At 47.4% G+C, this 20724-nt stretch overlaps 1 protein-coding gene across 4 annotated transcripts; it reads right to left on the bottom strand.

The window, feature by feature from the left end:
- Positions 1-296: 296 nt before the first annotated feature.
- Positions 297-18019, bottom strand: LOC116943599 (spartin-like). Of its 4 annotated transcripts, XM_032956583.2 has the most exons (10): positions 17713-18019; positions 13210-13263; positions 12247-12474; positions 10176-10872; positions 9556-9753; positions 8830-8965; positions 6778-7023; positions 6079-6240; positions 2422-2512; positions 297-1721 (listed from the first exon to the last, which is right to left on the bottom strand). In XM_032956583.2, the coding sequence occupies exons 3-10, from the start codon at positions 12465-12467 to the stop codon at positions 1610-1612; spliced, it is 1863 nt and encodes a 620-aa protein (XP_032812474.2). In that variant the 5' UTR covers positions 12468-12474; positions 13210-13263; positions 17713-18019; the 3' UTR covers positions 297-1609. The 4 variants fall into 4 exon arrangements, with proteins under 4 accessions (XP_032812474.2, XP_075923927.1, XP_032812471.2 ...); XM_076067812.1 differs by having other exon boundaries at positions 12247-13263; XM_032956580.2 differs by lacking the exon at positions 13210-13263.
- Between the last annotated feature and the right edge of the window lie 2705 nt (positions 18020-20724).

The following is a 20724-nucleotide window of genomic DNA, read 5'->3' as shown; positions in this document are numbered from 1 at the left end:
GCTTTGCGATCTGTCGGGTGCTGTCCACGGTACCGACGCGCAAACACCGCACAGAGCGCGAACAGAGGGCCGCCTCTCATTGTCGTTACAGCGGTTCATTTTACTCGTCCATTGTTCGGCTTCCTTCCCCAAACACGTGGAACGAATGTGAACGTGAGCAACAGCTAAAGTCGCAACTTACGCGCGCCGTGACCCACGTTGCACCCTTGTCATACCGCGTCACCTGCCTCTAAGACAAAATAACTCTTTCGGACACCTGTCGTCTTCGCCACATTAAAAACACATGCAGCATACCATTCGTTCAACGTGTTTGTATTTTTTATTGATTTCAAACACAGGTGGCTACAAAACCACGCGAAAAAAACCAGCAAGAACTAAATAATGTAAGACAACAGTTTTTATTTTTAAAGCTTACAGAATAACTTATGCTGACCCTAACAGTATATTGTGCTTAACTTAAACGTATTGCTCGTACACGTCAACCAATTTGCCTATTGTAAGACTGCTCGGGGTTAAAATGCACCAACAGTAGCACACTCAGTTTAAAAAAAACCAAACACCTACTCTGCTCAGCCTTTCATATGGAAGCCTTCACTGGCCTTGTGTCTTAGACAGACACCAGCACTGCCCACGCATTAGCGCGGAATACATGTGGGGGGTGGGCGGCAGCAACACTGTGGGATGCGTGTGACGTCATTAAACAGATGTTCACGGTGACGTCACCACCGCACCCTTGCCCGTGCGGTGCGTGGCGATGACATCACCGCGCCGTCGTTCAGCAATGCGAGGGTGCCGTCACCGCGACGGAGCAATAGGCAGTGGCTTAAGGGTCGATGACGTCACGCCTGAACATCGCCTTTAAATATAAATCAATGGGGAACCGATCTTCCGGAGGATTCTACCGATGAGTGCGTGTATCACTCTTGGTTCACAATGGTCAGTATTTGACGTAATTTTTCTCAATTTCTGGGTCAAGATCTTGTGAATTGGGAAAGGCAACAATTTCCTGTGAATGTACTTGAGATACAGAGCGTGAGTGAAGGACACTAATCACGTTTTATGTATGGATAATAGGCTTCACTTCCACTCATCTCCAGTTTGACGAAGAATAAAGTTTAAACACCACTACACGGGTCCTTATGACACAAAGACAAGTTTCAATACAGCTATATGGGGAGTTAGACATAAGGTACTGAACTCAACAATAAATATATTCTTAAAAATCCACTCTCTTCGGTGTATTTCAAGCAAATGCTTGTTTTGAAAACTGATTAAGTCAGTAGCGTTCGCATAATTTAAGATTGAAGCATTGCTACAACAGCAACCAAACTTTTCTCATTGAGAAATATCAATTTCTTTACCGCAACCAATGTTTCTGGAGGAATATAAAATACTCTCCGTTGTAAATGTGTGGAAAAAGTCGCACAAGCTGCTCACAAACTCGTGCGTTGGACATTGCGTCCCTCAGAAATGCAGAAACATTCAATCTTCCTATAAGCGGTGAACGTAGAAATGTAGTAATTTTAGCTGCTGCAAAGTTGCCTTTATCTTTAGACAGGCAAGAGTAACTTCGGATTGCCAAATTAACACGCTGACAGACAGGATGCAATCACATTTGATGCTTGATGCCTGTGTCTCGCTCGATGTCGTTCATCGTTGGCTGTCCATTCTGGTAATGTCCGCTCATCTGAGCATTGCGGTCGCTGGGTACACTTGCAGCACTGCACCAGCGCGGAAAAAAGGCGGGACCACAGAGATGCACGCATTTATTACACACGAGGTACTCTCAGGAATCATTACGCTCCAGCGAGACTGCTTGAAACCTAGATTTTGTATTGAACACTTGGGAGCCTCCTCTATCATTGCGGTACACCTCTCAAGCTCTTAATGAACAGTGGCTGTTTAAATAAATCACAGCCAGCCCCTCCACTCTACTTTAAATTCTCCTCCACACTCTCTGACGAAGGCCAGTCGGCTGAAATGGTGAAATATATTTTATTCTGAGCAACCTAGGCCTAATTCTGTCAGAGGGCCTGGTCAACCTCTACTCAGCTGGAAGTCATCCTTTATCCTCTGCTGGAACTCCCGATCACAATGAAGATGTAAAAAAATATCGCAATTAATCCATCTGTCAGTAGGTGTCTCTAGTGAGAAAATAAGGATCAAACGAATCGCCCCATCGATATTTTTTGCCCACTCACTAGTTGAGGTCACGCTTTCTCAAAATACAAACACTGCGTTTTGAAAAGGACGGAATGTTTTTACTTGCTCACGTGCTGCTCGTCCTTGTCCCAATTTCATGTTCCCGGGCTATAACGCGAATAATATTCACATCACAAACATCTTTAAGTGAATAAACGCATCACGAAATTAACTCCCAGGAAAACCTCCGAGAACGGCAACGGTCGGCCACGCACTCACCCTTGGGACACAGGCTGCACCGTCGACGACGACACGCTCCGAGCGATGGTCTTCGCGGCGGACGACAGACCGTCCCAGATGGTGGAGAGGCCTGGCATGGGGGGGAGGAGGAAGAAAGCAAAGGATGCTCGCCGAGCACGGGGAAGGGCGGAATCTCCCAAAGATACGCCCCGGCGCCACGTGCGCACACACACGTGTCCGTCTGGCTTGCAGCTGTGCTATGGTGCTGCCGATGTGAGAGCAGGTGGGCTGATTGTCGCTGACTGCCTGCCAGCCCCCACGCCTGCAGGAGCTGCCTCGCTAATGAACGCCTCGCGGCTCATCAAGAGGTGCGCCGTCACCTTCGGCCAGTGGCCAAGAGCAGGAGCGTCGCCAACACGTGATTTTTAAAGTCGGTGCAATCAGTGGAACGTGCAACGCACGGTAACGTGTCGTTGAATTGCCGTGAATTTTACGTCGCTCTCCATTGAGTGGCAGGGGATGCTGCTGTGGTGCAATGGTGAGCACAATGTACTTGCAAACCAGTTGCCGCCGTTTTGATCTCACGGCAACGGCAGTCATAACAATGGGGCAAGCATCTCAAAATCTCCCTTCCTCTGTCCAGCCAGCATTGTAAACGAGTTACACGGCAGTCAGTCGATCGGCAGGTCACGTGTGGGTACCTTCACCTCTTTGAGACCTCCGGCCACTGTGGAACAATTGGCAAAATAACCTCAAGAGCGGTGTTCTTCATTGCAAGGCCCAAGGGCCACTGGCGGCCCCTGGTGGCCCTTAGTGCGACCCCCGACAAATGCACAAGTGCGCAGACACGCCGACGATGTCTTATCGGTCGAAAGTGGCCCACCGTATGAAAATTAGCGGGAACACCGCTCTCTTAGGGCTCTGTAGAGTTCTCTCTCGTGGTGGTGGCCCTTCCACCAGCAGCGCTGTGAGCAAGCAATTGCAGGCCTGCTCCTTTAGTTTTGGCTCCGGACGGGGCGTTCCGGCGTAGGTTTGGCACGACGCTCCGATCCATTCCTCCGATGGGGTGTGTGTAATTGAAATAAATTAATTGGCCTGCCGTGCGCGCTGTTCTCGTGGACTCCGCAACGCCGATTTAGCTGCTTCAAAGTAGATGTGGGGATTACAGTGGAGCACTCGCAACGGAGCTTAACTGTGCAGACCACCATACGGTTAAGCAGCAGCAGCCGGAGATAAAAGCCCCGTGGAAGGCTATTAAATAGCAATAAAGGCAACGCAATAAAAAGAAATCACACACGGGACAATATAAAAAAAAAATCAGGTAATTAATCGTCATTATTAACATAGTTATTGTGCAGAGTGTAAGAACAGTCCTTTTAGAAATTATATACTCTACGAGCTGTACTACCCGGCTTCGCCCGGGACTTGGATCCACCACGCCCGGCCGCCTTTGTCTCCCCAGTGGCAATGTTCACACACCACAGCAGTTACTCGTTTGATGCTGAGTCGACCTAGGTGAGGCCCAGGACCGGTTAAAATAATCGTCACCGGTGGTGGCCGTGAGCGGAAATCGAACTCGGGTCGCTGGGTTCGTAGTGCAGCGCACTAACCACTACACTGCACAGCGTTACGCTTCCACATGCGCGGGTCACATGACTGATTTGACGTCACAGCTCACAGCTCACTTGCCGTTTAAAAAATAAATGCAGTATTGAGCTCCGCCCCCTCCCACAAAAAAACAAAAGTGTATTTTTCTAATTTTTGCATGGTGTACAGTCTGCAAAGTACCCACATGGCAAATTTCAAATTTGTTGCATGTCGGGAAGTACACTAAACATTTTGAACAGACACACACATTCACAACTTTGCCTTTTATATATATGGAGAAGTGCTTGTTTTGACGGTTAATGCAAGATTTGTAGAAAGTTCCATGGTTGCTAATGGTGCATGAACCCGGCATAATGTCTCTCGTGGATTTTATTGTATCCTTCTCAGACACTTTTCAATGATAAACTGGATTCATAGTTTAGGAACTCAGAACGCACACGTGTTTTTTCTTACCATTACCTCATTTTAAACTCTTCAGTTGGCCTGAATTCAAGTTGAATGAGAACTCCAATGAAAAACAAAAAAATGGTTTTCAGAGGTACTCGAGTTATCGCGTGAGTTGGGCAGGTCTTTCCCAGAAACACTTCCGAGGAAAAACACCACATTTTCTGATAAGTTAAATGCCACATTAAATGAAAAATTGCATGTTCCCGCCAAATCTACAACATTGTTTATCGTGACACATTTGACGATGTTTTTTCCACTCACTAAAAATTCTGAAGTATGAAATTCAGGCCAGCACACAAAGTGAAATCGGCCCCGGAAAATGTTGTCCGTAGCAAGAATTTGCGGCCTACTCCAGTTGACTAATAACATAGAAACATGTGTACACACCCAGGTTCTGTGGCTCATGCACACTAGGTTATGGTCTTTAGCCGATTGCTCACTCTTTATGTTAATCTGCGTTTAAATGTTTGACCTTCTGCAACACCAATTATTACGGATAAAGTTACGGTTCGTCACAGGGTGAATTTTTATATAATTTTACCGTGTCTTCGTAACCTGCTTTGTACTTCTTTGCTTTTATGACCCACGTATCTCTTGCAAAATACACAAGTGGTCTCACTGGGCTTTCATTCGTGCCTGCCTTACGCATGGCGCGATGACAATGTTTACACTGGTTCTATAATGTTGCAGATGAAATTTTCATCAGCGCTCTTCATCGGGTAGGTTCTAGACGGAATGTTGGAATATTCCTTAATTTGTACTTGTGGCAGGTAATCAAGGCGCGTGGAAAAATGTCACGCATCTTCTTGGTTCTTTTGGTAAAGTCACGTAGAATGGAAATAAAATAATAAAAATAAAACATAATAAAATAAAATTCTCACCATTAACACAGCTACTTCAATGCTAAATTCTTCTGTTGATATGTAAACTCCCTTGTCAAGGCGCTCTGCTCCTCCCACCCAGCTTAAAAGACGCTGCCAAGCTTAGCAGTGTTCAGTGAAGCGCTGTCGTCCCGACAGTTCTGTTCCTTCACCTGAAGAAGGCTACTTGTGTTGTGGCCAAAACGTCGTGAGAATTTCATTTAATTGTTTTATTTTTATTATTTTATTTCCATTCTACTTGACTTTACCGAAAGAACCAAGAAGATGAATCCCTGCAATCACGAAAGCTTTAAATCGAAATGTCACACACATGAGGAAACATCGCTCCCACTGCCATGCCCTGAAGGAGTGCATTTCACAAACACGATCTCTCTGTGATCAACCAACTCGGCTGGATTGCAGTCGGAGCATCACAGCCACCACTCTCTAAACGGCACTCATTCCTAACTCAATGCGGTGTGTAATGATGCAACACAACAGCGTTCTGAAACAATCACCATGATCCGGTGCTGCAATTAAAAAAAAATATCGTTTTTACCACCTTGTTTGTATTCTTTGTTCACGCCAACCACTCTGGCTCACCACCACCACTCGTGCGAGCCAAACGTTGGCACGAGTCAGCGATTAAAGAGTTTGGCGCCTTTAGGTTTTTTTAAACAGCGAGACCCAGTGACAATGAGAAGCCAGTAAAACAAAACAACAAAAGGCAGCAGAGTGAGAGCTCCGGACAGTGAGACAAAGAGAGAGCGGAGGGCCGTGCCTTGTGCGCTGCTGGAGGCGACCATCTTAGCCCCGTGGAGGGCGCGGGCGCCGTCGCTGTCCGGCTGCTTGAGCGACTCGGGCATGATCTTCTCCCCGTAGCGCTTGAGGTGAGGAGCCACCTCCTTGCTCACCGAGCTCATCGCGTCCACCACTCCTCCCACTGCGCGGCAGAGTGAGTCGCGGACTCATCCCCTCCATCCACCACACACACGTTCTTGCCACAAATGAACCCACGGTAACCTCGCTGATCTCGTCAAGGAGCGTAAACCATCACGCAAACTCCGGTCATCCCCGCAGCGGCTTTTGGCTCAGCCATCGAACGAAGACGGTCACCGCATCGCGGGCTTTCAGATGCGCTTCTGCGGCCGCCTGGAACGTTTATTTGTAATGTTAGATGATGATCTTACACATTCCTCATACTGCAGAGGAAAATGTTCATCATAAAGGAGTCAAATTAATATACTTTTTTCTCACAGCTGGAACTTTGCCGCGTCAAGTTAAAACCCAAACTTAACATATTTTTTTAGTGCGAGTCATTGGCATACAGCAATTCGCACCCCCCGCGAATCGATCGAATTCTCACGATTCGGCGGGGGGGGGGGGGTCGCGATAATTCCTTTGCTCTATTTCGACGAATGCAGCTCCTCCAAGCGGCTGCAGAGATGTCCGCACTCAGAGCGGGCACACTCGCACCCACCTAGGCTTTTGCCGGCTTTCACCAAGGAGGGCTCGCGGTTCGGCCCCGGGTTCGCGCGGTGCGGTTCCGCCGCGCTGGGGGCCTGCGCCGGCGGAGCAGCGGCCGTGGGCCTGGCGTTGGCGCGAGCCTGGGGCGGCACTTGCGACTCCGCGGGGATGTGCTCCCTGACGGCCGTCGCGCCCTTGTTGAGCACCTTGCCCGTCGCCTCGGCACCCCGCAGCAACCCGCGGCTGATCCACGACGCGCCTGGCGTGGCAACGAGAGGATGAGGGGTGGGCGTGTCAGCAAGACTGGGCGAGCCTGTGTGTGTCACTCAGATTGGTGTGTGTGTGCGCGCGTGTAAGACGGGCGTGTGTCAGTAAGAGGGGAGTGTGTCAAAAATAGTAAAATACACTAACCACTGCGCCACAGCTCCACCCCCTAGTTGTACGAACCTAGGTGTAAACAATTATTGAATGTCAGTCTGCTGTTAATGAACACCTGAAGGTGACCAGCTGTTGCAGACAAAATATTCCACACACACCTTTGCCGAAACATTACATACTATATGTCTATAGTAGGACCTCACCATGATAGAGCAGAAGCTGGAAACAAGCACACCTCATATAAGCACGGCTCTGTTATAAGCAACAAATGCTTACATTACAATGGTCGGGGGGAGGCGGGGCACAACTTGGGATTAAGCACGGATGAACTCGTTCCAAGGTGGCGTGCTAATATCCAGCTTCAACTGTATACTCAATGCGGTTGTCACTTTAAAAAAAGCCATGCCCTCCTCACGATGCTTGCGCTTTGACATTAAAGCGTCCCCTTTGCATTCGCACAGCGTCGGGGTCACCATGGTCTCTTCATCGCCGGTTCTAAGTATCTGCTGGAAACCAGCATCTTGGCAGGGGCGGTCTGATAGGAAGAGACAAACAGTGACCTCCCGTTCACCTCCACGCACATGCACCGCATGTTAAAAAAATATATACTCCTGCCTCAGGTGGAGTGGCTTGGCAAGTGATCACATTGGCAGCATCGCACGCAACTGTTCATGGCTGAAGGCGCACTCTCCTCTCTCAACGCTTTCCAACTAAGGTAGAAAGAGTCAATGCATTCGTTTCGCCCGTCTGTCCATAACGGGGAGGGGGGGCATGACGACGCTCGGTAAGAAGATTCGACACCAACACATTTTTAAAAAAGTAAATTTGCGTTGCTGTCATTGAATTTCCTGGAAGAAAATCGATTGAACGGAGGGCCGCCCTCAACCTAGCGTCAAAATGCTGTGGAGATGCACTCGCGCGCGTCTCCTCCCGCGCCTGACGATGTCATCACGTGTGACATCAGCTCGTGACGTAATGCATCCTGTGATGTCAATTCGCTGCGTGGATTGAATTGTAACGTAATTTTAGTGTTGGGCAGAGTTGCAGAATCCATGCATATGCATATTTCCTAAATTTGTATTAAGCGCCGTAAAAATGACAGCACTAAATGTACTACTGAACACAAACTCACTGTGTGGACTTCATAGTCTTAATATAACAAAATGTATTTCCACACGGTCGCTATAACCAATGCTGGAACCAGAAATAAATGGTAAAAGTTACTTGCTCACACCACTGCTGGCGGGAGGGCCTGCACTAGAGAGAGCTCTAGAGGGAATTTGGTCTACTCTTTCACGCCGGCCAGACGTCTTGAAAGACGTGGGAGTAACCACAGTTTAAACCCATCAAAGGTGACCTTGCGGGTGATCGACATAAATGTTGTAAACCCTTTTACACGTTCATTTTTCATTATTAAATTATTATTTTTATTTTACCAGGTAAGACCCACTGAGCTATATAGCTCGTTTTCAGAGGCGACCTGACCACAAATAAGAGCTCAACGAAGTGGCTTATCACGTGGAAATTTATCGTAGCCAAATACTCTTCACACACGATTCTAAACGTGGAGGGAACAAACCGGAGGACCCAGAAAAAAATTTCCACACCACCACAGGAAGAACACACAAACTCGCGCCCCATACTGCTGAAAACACAGCCCTCCCCCGGCCTTGAGCATCCCTCATACCAGAGAGGATCCCATGGGACATTTTTTCGCTCCATTCGGGCATCGGTTGGGGGGTGCCCTTCTCCGGGTCTGGTGCGGCTGCCTTGGGGGCGTCAGCCGACATCGCCTGGCCGCCAGCGGCACCATCCTCTGGAGCCTGCGGAAGGACGGCGAGCGCTTACTTGTATTTGTGCAACAATATAAATAACAGCCTCCCCTTCTCATCATTGTCTCCTCGTGTAAAATATATCTTTTTACACGACCCATCGGCAGCACGGCATTCGGGCAGTGCGTCTTATTAAGCAGCGCAAGCAAACTCTCGACCTGTTTAGATAGTCAGTGCGTCATCAGCAGAGTCAGGCTTGCTTGAACCAATCCTGATTAACTGCCAAATGTTTATAGGCAAGGGCCCTTTCTCTAACACATCGGTCCTAGTTCGACGCAAAACTATAATATACGTAAACCCCTTATATATTTGAGCTGCGTATGTGCCAACCCTACCCATTACGTGATATGCTGCATATTTTTTTGAAACATTTGCCCATTTTTTTACGGAAAAATTGTCAAAAATATATTTTTTCACACGTTTTATACAGCGGTAAGCTTAGCTTTGAAAATAAACACGCAGTAAAAGAACAGGTCAACTGTGTGAGATGGCGATCGGCTTAAGTTAACCGAGGCTTAATTTAGCCCAAAGGGGGGCGCTCCTCCTGGTGAGGTACCTGGACCACTAAGGGACGCTCGCACCTGGACGCAGAACTGAGCCAGACGTCCCAAGTGCTCCTCAAAGAGACGGCGCTGCTCAGCGGGCAGCTCAGGGGAGAGGAGCACGCCAACGGTGGCGCCGGCCTCCCCCGAACACATGTCCGGAAACACGTAGATGCCCTGCGACGAGCGCAGCACCGGCGAGGAGCCCGGAACCAGCGGGTGCAGCCACCCAGACACCTGGGAAGGTGGAGGATGGAAGGAGCCGTAGGTGAGGAGAGGGATATCAGTAAGTATTCAATTGAGAAAAAAGATCAAATTGTCACCATGGCCAAAGCTGTTGATGCTACTACACCCCACCAATGCTTTCTACCTTCTACCAATTTATTTGAGATTTGAGATGGCTAATGATGATCTATCCACTGCTGGATGAGTGCCTCCCCGTGACTTGTCGATCGTGGAGTCTGCTTGACCAGGCTTCACCATGCTGGTCAGTGTGGGTTGATGAAGATTGGAAAGGACAATAGAACAACAATGGCTCAGGACAGGCCAATTTATCTCTTACCACTGTTGTTAGTCATGGCTGTTATTCTACATGATCAGCCACGATCTCTCCACTGTTGGTATGAAAGTTTTTACAGCCGACGGGTTTCACCACACACCTGCAGGAAGGCTGGGGGGCGGCCGGGAGGGGCATCGGGCCCCTGGCTGCGGAAGGTGGCGATGCGCAGAAACCCCGGGTACGAGGGCGCGCTCACCAGCCCCGCCACGCTCACAAAGAAAATCTGTGCACCGTCGGCGATGAGGAACAGCTCAACCGCGTCCGGCCCCAGCACCTGCTGCACCGGTGCAACTTGCAGGCCGGAGGGCTTCTCCTGACACTGCGCGTAGCCCGGAGGCAGCAGTAGCAACTCCCCGTGCGCCGTGCCCATGGACAGCGACGTGTGTCCTTCCACGGGCTGCGGGGTATACATCGGCGGAAGGTCCGTGCTTCCCGTAGCGACATAGCAAGGTAGAGCCGGCGGCAAGCGTTGGGGCGACGGCGGCGCAAGCGGTAAGCCTTGCAGAGGCGGCGGCTGTCCCGCCGACTCGAACCAGACGCCTCCCGGAGGAAGAGGAGCTTTTTCCGAGAGGGCCGCAATTTGCGGGTAGAGGTGGCCGCAGTTGGGGTTGCCGCTCGACACGGGTGGAACGCTTGGTCGGGGCGGAACGCGGAGCGTGGATGCAGGAAGCAGGGGCGCCGAGGGGACCATGGAGGTGGTTCTGGGCTCAAGCCGAGCCTCCAGGTCCTGCACGCGAGACTGCATGCTGAGCAGCGACTCCTGCATCTTGGCCTGCGTGCGGCGAGTCTCATCCCACCTACACAGAGTCGCGGAGGCAACGCGCAGCTTGTCAATCGTGTTTGACCGTGCACTCGGAGTGCTGGACAGTGCGCGTGGGTGAAGATGAGGGGATGGCACTGGTTTACATATTTATCACTGCCTGATGTTGGTATCGGTCCAATCACTGTGCAATGACATTTCGTGAGCAGAAAGTAAACGAGTGAACCGAACTTAAATCAACGTGAAAGCCTCTTTATACAGTGATTAGGGAATTACACTCTAAATGCTGCTCCACAACTTTCACTTTCAGCTCAAATCTCAAGCTGCCACCTGACATGCTGTGACGAGAATGACATCGAGCTAGGGTCACCAACCGTGGCGGACAGAACAATTTCGGAGCGTGCCCGAGCAATGGCAAACGAGTCGTCGTGGTAGCTGTATAATACTTGTGGTAGCTGTGGTAGCTGTATAATACTTGTGGTAGCTGTGGTGCTGTATAATACTTGTGGTAGCTGTATAATACTTGTGGTAGCTGTGGTAGCTGTATAATACTTGTGGTAGCTGTGGTAGCTGTATAATACTTGTGGTAGCTGTAGAATACTTGTGGTAGCTGTATAATACTTGTGGTAGCTGTATAATACTTGTGGTAGCTGTATAATACTTGTGGTAGCTGTGGTAGCTGTATAATACTTGTGGTAGCTGTATAATACTTGTGGTAGCTGTAGTAGCTGTAGAATACTTGTGGTAGCTGTATAATACTTGTGGTAGCTGTATAATACTTGTGGTAGCTGTGGTAGCTGTATAATACTTGTGGTAGCTGTGGTAGCTGTAGAATACTTGTGGTAGCTGTATAATACTTGTGGTAGCTGTGGTAGCTGTAGAATACTTGTGGTAGCTGTATAATACTTGTGGTAGCTGTGGTAGCTGTATAATACTTGTGGTAGCTGTGGTAGCTGTAGAATACTTGTGGTAGCTGTAGTAGCTGTATAATACTTGTGGTAGCTGTGGTAGCTGTATAATACTTGTGGTAGCTGTATAATACTTGTGGTAGCTGTATAATACTTGTGGTAGATGTGGTAGCTGTATAATACTTGTGGTAGCTGTATAATACTTGTGGTAGCTGTATAATACTTGTGGTGGCTGTATAATACTTGTGGTAGCTGTATAATACTTGTGGTAGCTGTGGTAGCTGTATACTACTTGTGGTAGCTGTATAATACTTGTGGTAGCTGTGGTAGCTGTATAATACTTGTGGTAGCTGTATAATACTTGTGGTAGCTGTATAATACTTGTGGTAGCTGTGGTAGCTGTATAATACTTGTGGTAGCTGTGGTAGCTGTATAACACTACTTGTGGTAGCGGCCCGATGAACCCGTAACGGAACACCCCCCTGTGCGCGAGCGAGACCCACTTGGACCCGGTGCACTGCGGGTCGTCGCAGGGGATGGCGAGGGCGGCGTCGAGGTGACCGCGTGCCGAGCGGTAGAGCGCCAGAGCCTGGGCCGCATCGCCGCGCTCGTCGGCGCGAACCGCCTGCAGGAGCAGGCCCTGCGCCTCGCGCTGCTTACACTTGACGAGCCGGCGGCGTGCGCGTGGAGAGCTTGGGCATGTCTCCTGCTGCTGCTGCTGCATGCTGATGCTGTTCCACCACGCACACAGACAGCGATGCCGTCAGTTAGGGGGGCATGGTGACAAGGTACGAACTAGGTCAGACATGGGCAAAGTACGGCCCCCGGGCCGTATACGGCCCGTTGGTCTTTTTAATCCGGCCCGCCAAACTTGTATAAATATTATTATTAAATTAAATTTTACCTTTCTCCTGTAATGCCCCCATTTCCCCATTAGATGGCGCACTTGACCGGGAGTTACGACATGTTTTTGTATTGTTCATGTTCGTGCAATTTGTTAAATTGCCTTGCAAATCAATGCTTTGCTACCTGTTAAAGGCCAAATACTTTCATGCAATGATTTTTACATGTCATTTATATTAGTTCACACAAACACTCCATCCATCTGTTCCTGGCCCGGCCCCTCTGTCAAATTTTAGAACCCATTGTGGCCCGCGAGTCAAAAAATATGCCCACCCCTGAACTAGGTAAAGGTGCAGCACCGCTAATTTCTTGCGTCGAAAAATCCGGCGGCTGTCTCGCCGGTTGGAACTCCCGGTGGGGCAGTTGAAACAATGATGCAAGTTTTTTTTTAAATCCGCCCCACCCCACCACCACCGCCTCCCTCCATCCATCCAGCATTGTAAATGGGGACGCCACAATTTGTCGATCGGCAGGTGATGTGTGGCGAGGTAAAGTGTGAGTTCTCCCGCTTCTTCCAGGATGTGTGGTCAGCGGGAAGTGAGTCGAGTAAAAATACCACCTACGTTTTGTGATGTGTCCAGTTTTGTGACGTGTTTCCTCACTGTAGAAATACAAAGCTTCACACACCACATCATCTCACTTTGTGTCTGCAACTTCCACTTGAATGTGTCATACAAATTATACAAATGTATGTCTGTGTTTTATATACAGTATTTAAAAAAACCATAAGAACGTGTACTCTTTGGTTCTATTGGGTAAAGTCACGTAGGTAAAAAAATAAAATAACAAAAATCACGACGTTTCGGCCACACCACAAGCGGCCTTCATCAGGTGAAGGGATCAGGCTGTCTCGAGGACAGCGCTGGAGTGAAACACAGCCACGCTCAGACCGCAGACCTTTAAGCTGTGTGCGAGCAAACAAGGTGTCCTGACAAAGAAATTAGCATAACAATTAGCATTTGATTGGCCGATTTTAGAAAAGAGGTGGTGTACGTGCCGGTGGACTTGCCGTTTGGCGCGGGGGGGGGGGGGGGGGAGTTTACCTATTGATGGTGTGAAAAGGGAATTTATAAGAGCTGCGAAAGTTTGGGGTACCACTACTTGAAAAATATACTGTACCATTGAAATTAGTTTAATGTTTAGTTCGATTTAGAACATCTTTCCAATGGTTGCTTAATTTGAAACCATCTTCTCGGTTGAAATTGTGTCTGTGTTTGTAGATCTGAATTGCCTCGTGAACAAATCTCTGATAAAAACCCGTGGGTTTGCAAAGAACCTTGGTATCGGAGAAAATTATATCGTGATCACCCACAGCGTTGTAACAGTGATCAGCCACGGCAGAAGAATTCGTTTTGCCATGTTTAAAATCTGATTTGTGCTCGCAAATTCGGTCAGAGACATGTCGCTTTGTCTCCCCGATATAGCAATCACCGCAGGTACAACTCAATTTGTAAACCCCGGGGTACTGTAAGTCAGGAATGACATCCTTCACGGATGGGATCAGATCACGAATTTTGTGTACTGTATTGGACCGGACCTGGATCTTGTGTTTGTTTAGAATTTTGGAAATCTTTTTAGTAACGGCTGCTATATATGGTAGTGTGATGGTTTTGACCGGAGTATCAAGTGGTTGTTTCTGTATGGAGGGAGAAACAGCTTGGCGGATGGTACGGTCAGAGTAACCATTCCTTTTGAGGGCCAGGTGTACATGTTTTAATTCACTGGTCAGGTGGTGTTGGTCCGAAATGCAATGAGCCATATGGTATAAAGTTTTGATGAGAGAATTATTTTGGGCTGGGTGGTGGTGGGAATCAGATTTCAAGTAGGAATCTGTGTGGGTGGGTTTCCTGTAGACAGAATGCCCCAATGAGCCATCAGGTCTCCTCTCAAACAGAACATCTAAGAATGGTAGCTTGCCATATTTCTCCACTTCCATGGTGAATTTGATGGCGGGATGTCTGGAATTGATGTGGTGTAGGAAAAGGTTCAGAGCTGGGAGACCATGTGGCCAAATGACGAAAGTGTCATCCACATATCTCTTCCACAGGGAAGGTCTGAGGATGGAAGTCTGGATGGCATCTGATTCAAATTTCTCCATGAAAATATTGGCTATCACTGGTGACAAGGGGGATCCCATGGGGGTACCCACATTTTGTTTGTAGAAGGAGCCATTCCAAGTAAAGTAGATATTGTTGAGGCAGTGCCTAACCAGTGCACGTGTGTCGTGATTTTTGTTATTTTATTTTTTTACCTACGTGACTTTACTCAATAGAACCAAAGAGTATGGATCCTTGCAGTCACGAAAGCTTTAAATCTAGAATAAGAACATATGTTCACAGTTTTTCCTATTTATGTGCATAAAGGTGCAGCCCAGCAATTACTTGCTGATGACACTGCTGGCGGAAGGGCCTCCCTAGAAGCGTAATGTGGTTGGCATGGACTTGGATAAGGGAATAGATGCAAAATCGCAGATGTTGATTGTATGTATGTGGAACTTCTTTCGCACCGAACATAGCCAACCGTGCTAATCGGAGGTGCAGGAGAAGGACAACACATGACTGCGGTGTCAAAGTATTTTTAAAAATATTTAAAATATTTTCCATAAACTTTAAGGGTGCTATTACCATTCATGAAAGCCAATGTTGCACCGATTACTGGCATCAGTAGCCAGTGGAGTCAACTGAGTTGTGTTGCACAAAATAATCAGCAGATTGCCTTTATGTCAACAAACGTCGCACAACCCGTAGATCTATATAAAGGTGGCTTTGGAAAAATTGCATCATAGATTGTCCCCCTGGACTTTGCAACTCTCGTGTAGCGGTCGGGAACACGCAATCGTTTTTTTTAGTTGTATCATCACTAAGGCATTGTGCAATAGCTCAAGTATCACCTGCCACCATTACCACCAATCAAGGCCAGCTCACCTCCATTGACATGCAACGCAGTAGCACTGTGTGCCCTGTCCAAGCACGGTGCACACAGACACAGGCTAACCCTGGAATGCAGTATTTACAGTATGCGTGGCTATGTCGTGGGCAGCAGAGGGCAGTGCTGCTTCATTCATTGTTGTACTCTCCTTCTATGCTCCCACATATTTGCTCCCTGCCTTTTCCAATCTGTACTGACCAGCGTGAAGTATGGTTAATATTCTTCAGAGCCTGCACGATGTGGGAAGGCCCTCTTCCAGAAGTGGATTTACAGAGGGCTGTAAACGCACATATATCTGACATGGAGAGACATGGAGAGGGACTTATTCTGCGTTGAAATGGGGGGGCAGCATTGTTCCTCCTATCTGTGTTAAAAGGTGTGGATGAACGTGGGCAAGAGGATGACTTTGGTAGCACATCCGGGTTACTCCTCTAAGCCGTGATTTTTACACGTATAATGTAATGAATTATGAATTATGCACCTCCTGCAGACAAATTTCAGGTCAATTGTGGTCGGTGTCTTATCAGTGGGCAAGCCTGGTCAATATGATTTTATTTAACCGTACAAAAATGGGGATAAGGAGAAACAAATAATATTAAGGTCCACAGGCGGGATAAAAGAAATAACATTTTTTTTAATAGAAATGTGTTATTACTTGCTTGGTAATTATAAAAGTGACTTTTAAACCACACCATTTACCAGAGTTATTAAAGCCTATTTTACGAAACGTCACTTATTTATTAATACAAACACGTAACGCTTTTATTAGCGTTCCGTTTCCTTCCGAGGCGCCTGATGTTTGTCTCAGATGGTCAAGTATACACGGTATTGATCTGTCATCGAAAGGACTACCGTGTAAAAATAGAAAACATTTTTAGTCTCAACGAGTTCTAACCGGATTTAAATACTGTAAAGCATGATTTGAAGCTTTCGTGACTGCAGGAATCCATACTTTTTGGTTCTTTCGGTAAAGTCACGTGGGTAGAAAAATAATACCTACGTGACTTTACCGAAAGAACCAAAGAGTACTGTAAAGCATGTTTATGGGTGCATTCAACAACAGGTTACTGCTGGTTTATCCAGGATGTTTCTGTTACGCGTTGTCGCTTTAAGATGTTCTGTGTTCAAATTTTGTTTGTTGCGGTTGCACACGACTTAAGAGCCGCATGGCTCACAGGGCTATACATAATAAATGAAACTTGAAATGAAATAAAACTTACGATGATAACGAGTGTTTTTTTTTGTTCACTCCTGCCACTCAATTTCGACGTTTTGCTCCACTGACTCTTTAGAAGAATATGAATGCAGGCGCAGTGTGTTTTTATTATTATTATAGTCTGCATTCTTTATATAGACAAGACCAACAAAAACCCCCCCTCCACATTTTCCACACAACTCCAAAGAAGGCCAACAGTTCACCAAAACATTGCCTTCAGCAGTGAGTGCTATTTTCAGAAGTGAATATTGTATGGGAATTGCAAAAAGCACGTGATGTCTCTCCCCACACAACACCCCTCAAAGGCACGAGTCATATGCCACGAACGTTCACCCAAGAGCGGATCATCATTATCGGTGGCCGCGGTGTATCCACCGCTGGTTAAGACGAGTTACAAATACCGGAACATTCGACGGCGCCGTCACCTTAATCACGAACTCACAACTCCGCACTATGCAACGCAGTACAAAGTACAACAGCGACCTCTAGCGGCGAGCTTTTGTGCTTAAGCGAGTTTTTAAAAAAACACTTGGCGACACGGTACGGTAGTTTGTTTTACACCGAGCGCGCAAAAAAAAATGAAAACGCGCGCAAAACAACAGATCCTGGCAAAGATTGACAACGTCCACGGTCGTGGTGGGGAGGGGGCGAACAGACCCAAGTACTTGTCCATGCGTTTTGAAACACGCCTCGTCTGCGACTCGACTTACAGCCGAGATAGTAAAGATCAACCCCCGGCCCGTGCGTAAAAACCACAGCACCCGAATTCACGAACCCTCCACCGTGAACAACGCGCGTACGCCACGCACGCACGCGTTTCAGCTAAGAAGGACACGAGTTTCAGCGGCGCAAAACAAATGTGTCACAATGCTGCAGACGCTTCAACGGACGGCGAAAAGACGTCTCCCGATTGACGCCTCACCTTGGCTCTGCTTCGACGACAATGTGAATCTTCAAGAGGTTCAGGGGGCTGTTGCTGTTCAGTGCTCTGCGTGTGGCGCGGCGGGGTGGGGTGTTGGGGGGGTGGGGTGGGCAGCCTAGCCAAGCCGAGGCAGATCGGCGTGGTGATGGTGGCGGGTGGGTTGGCGAAGGCTGCGAGTTCCGTAAACGTAATTGTCGATTGGCGGTCACCTCGTGAGTGAATGACGCGTCCAGTGTTTCGCAACGCGCCGTGGATGGAGGAGGAGGGTTCCAGTGGTGGTGGTGGGGGGGATGGCATTTAACTTTGCACGGTGTTGCTGAGTGACTAGGGGCCGTCCATAAATTACGTCACGCACCTAAAGGGGGGTGGGGGGTGGGGGGGGGCGTCAGACATTTGGGACGATGGGTTACGGGGGGGGGTTGAGAAATGTGACGTCACATAAAAATTCGCAACTTTAGATAAATATAAAAAACACGTTCTACTTAATGAAATGTACCTTTTTTGTTTTTTTTTTCGGTAAAGTCACGTAGGTTAAATCAACTAAAATAGAACGATTAAATCACGACGTTTCGGAGGCAACACAAGCTTCCGTCTTCAGGTGGAACAGTCACAGCAGAATATCTGTGTCAAATGCACTTGACACAGAAGACGGAAGCTTGTGTTTCCTCCGAAACGTCGTGATTTAATTGTTATATTTTATTTTACCTACGTGACTTTACCGAAAAATGACAATAATTTAATGCGATTTGATGCATGTTTTATTTGGGGGGGGGGAGGGGCAGAGCTTTGTGACGTCATATTTGAGGGGGGGGTCTGACTTTTTGTGACGCCGTGTGACGAGGAGGGTGGGGAAGGGTCAAAAATCGTCCAAAATCGCGTGACGTCATTTATGAACGCCCCCCTATCTCTCAACGGAGAACGTACATACGTGTCCAGAGTCAACGTGAAACGATCCGAGTTTATACCAACGGTGTGCTTGGTGGTGGTGGTGGTGATGACGAAGCTCCTGCTGCGTTGGCAAGTGGGGCACAAGCCGAAAACCGTAATTTGTCTCAAGAGCACTGTCGTGGCCTTAACAGAAGAAAAAATACGTAACAGGCGACGATTTTCAGAACCAAAGAGTACGTAATAGAGGTTTTGTGGGTTAAATCGCGTACATGTAAATGTCGTTAAAGCCGCTACCACCCGACACATGTAATTAGTAAGGGTTTTCACGTAAACAAAACATGACAATTCGTTATTCGTACAGCACATCGGTGTGTTGGAGAGTAAACCCACAGCACACCATGGTGGGTTACCAGATGTTATTTGGCTTTGTCAGGTGGTGGCGGGTTTAACGACGTATTTATATTTACGCTAACTAGCCCAAAAAAACCTATTATGGATAATATTGGTCGCGAAAGCCGAAGTATTAAAAATTCTAAACCGGTCCATAGTTGCCTTACTGCATCACTGCTGCTGTCAGACAACTGGTAGGGTAAAGTGTGGGTACTCCTCCCCCCCCCTCTTCTGAGACCAAAATAACACCCTAGGAAGGGTTCTCTAGACTCTAGAGCCCTCCTTAGTGGAGGCCCTTACGCTCGAAGTGGCGTGAGCATTAGCAGCAGTTTGCAGATACGTTAGAGTAAATTATTTTATTATACAGTACGGTGTTGACAAACATGTTGCCCATTTATTTTTGTGTTTTTTTACGTACTCGCATTTGTTTCGGATATGTGATCCGTCACCGGAGCCTATCTAAAATACAATTTTTGCCGGTCACCATTAATTTCATGAGCGTGATAATTTAGGTTTGAGATTTAAGGAAAACATCTCTGATTTTTAACCCAATAATTTTCCACAATAACGCATGAATTTGGATGAAATATTGTGTTAGAACTGAACTGCCCCCCTCCCCCCCCATAGTTTAGATGAAATGTTCTCGCCAATAACATCTGGTAACCCAGCAGCATTTGTTTAACAACCCTAACTCTGCTGATGAGACTCAGAATGTCAACACCAATCACTTGATTGCATAAACAAATGCTCATGGGCAATTGTCGACAACATTTGTGATTCATGTTAAGACAGAAGATAATTTTGAGTTCAGAAAATGCTCTTTATGTGTCAAATGCTTGTAAGTCCGGCTGATTACGGTTGTTAAATATCTCTCGATGTCATAAATAAAAATAAATATGGTTGTCAAAGGTAGTAAATTCAGGTCCACACCTGAGCGAAGTTATGCAACCACAATCGCTCTCCATGAAATCGTGCAACTTAATTTCCTGCTTATAGGCGATTCATTCCATTGCATGTAATCAAAGTTGTGCGACAGATTATTTAGATAAAGGACACGCCGCGGGATAAACTGTGGCCCAGGGATTACGTATTTACTTCCATTGCAAGTGCCCATCACCTGCCAGGAAGACAACCCCTACGCAACATGGCCGACGTGACGCCGTCACGCCCCGAGTGCTGCAGCCCATCTTTGGCTGAGGCAAATGAACCCCTTTCCCGTTCCGTTGACGTACGTGTACGTCGTCAGTTTTGTTGACAGTGTATCAATTGGCAATGTTAATAATTCATACGTGGAATTAATTGTGTAAGGTTATTCATTATTGTCGGTTGCAATCGGCTTATGAGTGGTTGTGTCCACTCTTAAGATTTCACCCAATTTTATGAATATGAAACATCGTAACTCACATATTACTCATGTTCTATCAAGCCATTCTGATCCCTGCTTATACAGTGTATGATTTTACCCATACTAATAGCTCCAAAACAACACATTGATATTATAGAGAATCTATTAAAATCCCGTTTTGTTGTAGAGATTGTACGGGGGGAGGAGGGGTATGTTAAGGTTCAGTTGTAAGATGTCACCCGCAGTAAAATCATTAAAGAACGGCGCGAAAAAAGGGGATTTGGTTAAAAACCAAAAACATCGATTTGGCCGGGAATGGAGAGGAGAGTGAGAGTAAAATAAAGCGGTCGTGAGACAAGGGCAAGAACGGCCTCTGGGAGAAGGCTGAA

The sequence above is a fragment of the Petromyzon marinus genome, chromosome 18 (genome assembly GCF_048934315.1).
Source record: "Petromyzon marinus isolate PM22_M1 ecotype Great Lakes invasive population chromosome 18, UKy_Petmar_22M1.pri1.0, whole genome shotgun sequence".
NCBI classification, from domain to species: domain Eukaryota; kingdom Metazoa; phylum Chordata; class Hyperoartia; order Petromyzontiformes; family Petromyzontidae; genus Petromyzon; species Petromyzon marinus.
Note: the sequence above shows the minus strand (reverse complement) of the source record. Positions and strands in the feature narration are given on the sequence as shown.

Excerpts from the sequence above, each read along its gene's own strand:
- LOC116943599 (XM_076067812.1), bottom strand. The coding sequence starts at position 12,467 with ATGCAGCAGCAGCAGCAGGAGACATGCCCAAGCTCTCCACGCGCACGC. Across the intron at positions 10,873-12,246 it reads CCGCAGTGCACCGGGTCCAA|GTGGGATGAGACTCGCCGCA; the intron begins GTGGGTCTCGCT and ends GACTCTGTGTAG. Across the intron at positions 6,241-6,777 it reads GAAAGCCGGCAAAAGCCTAG|TGGGAGGAGTGGTGGACGCG; the intron begins GTGGGTGCGAGT and ends TCTGCCGCGCAG.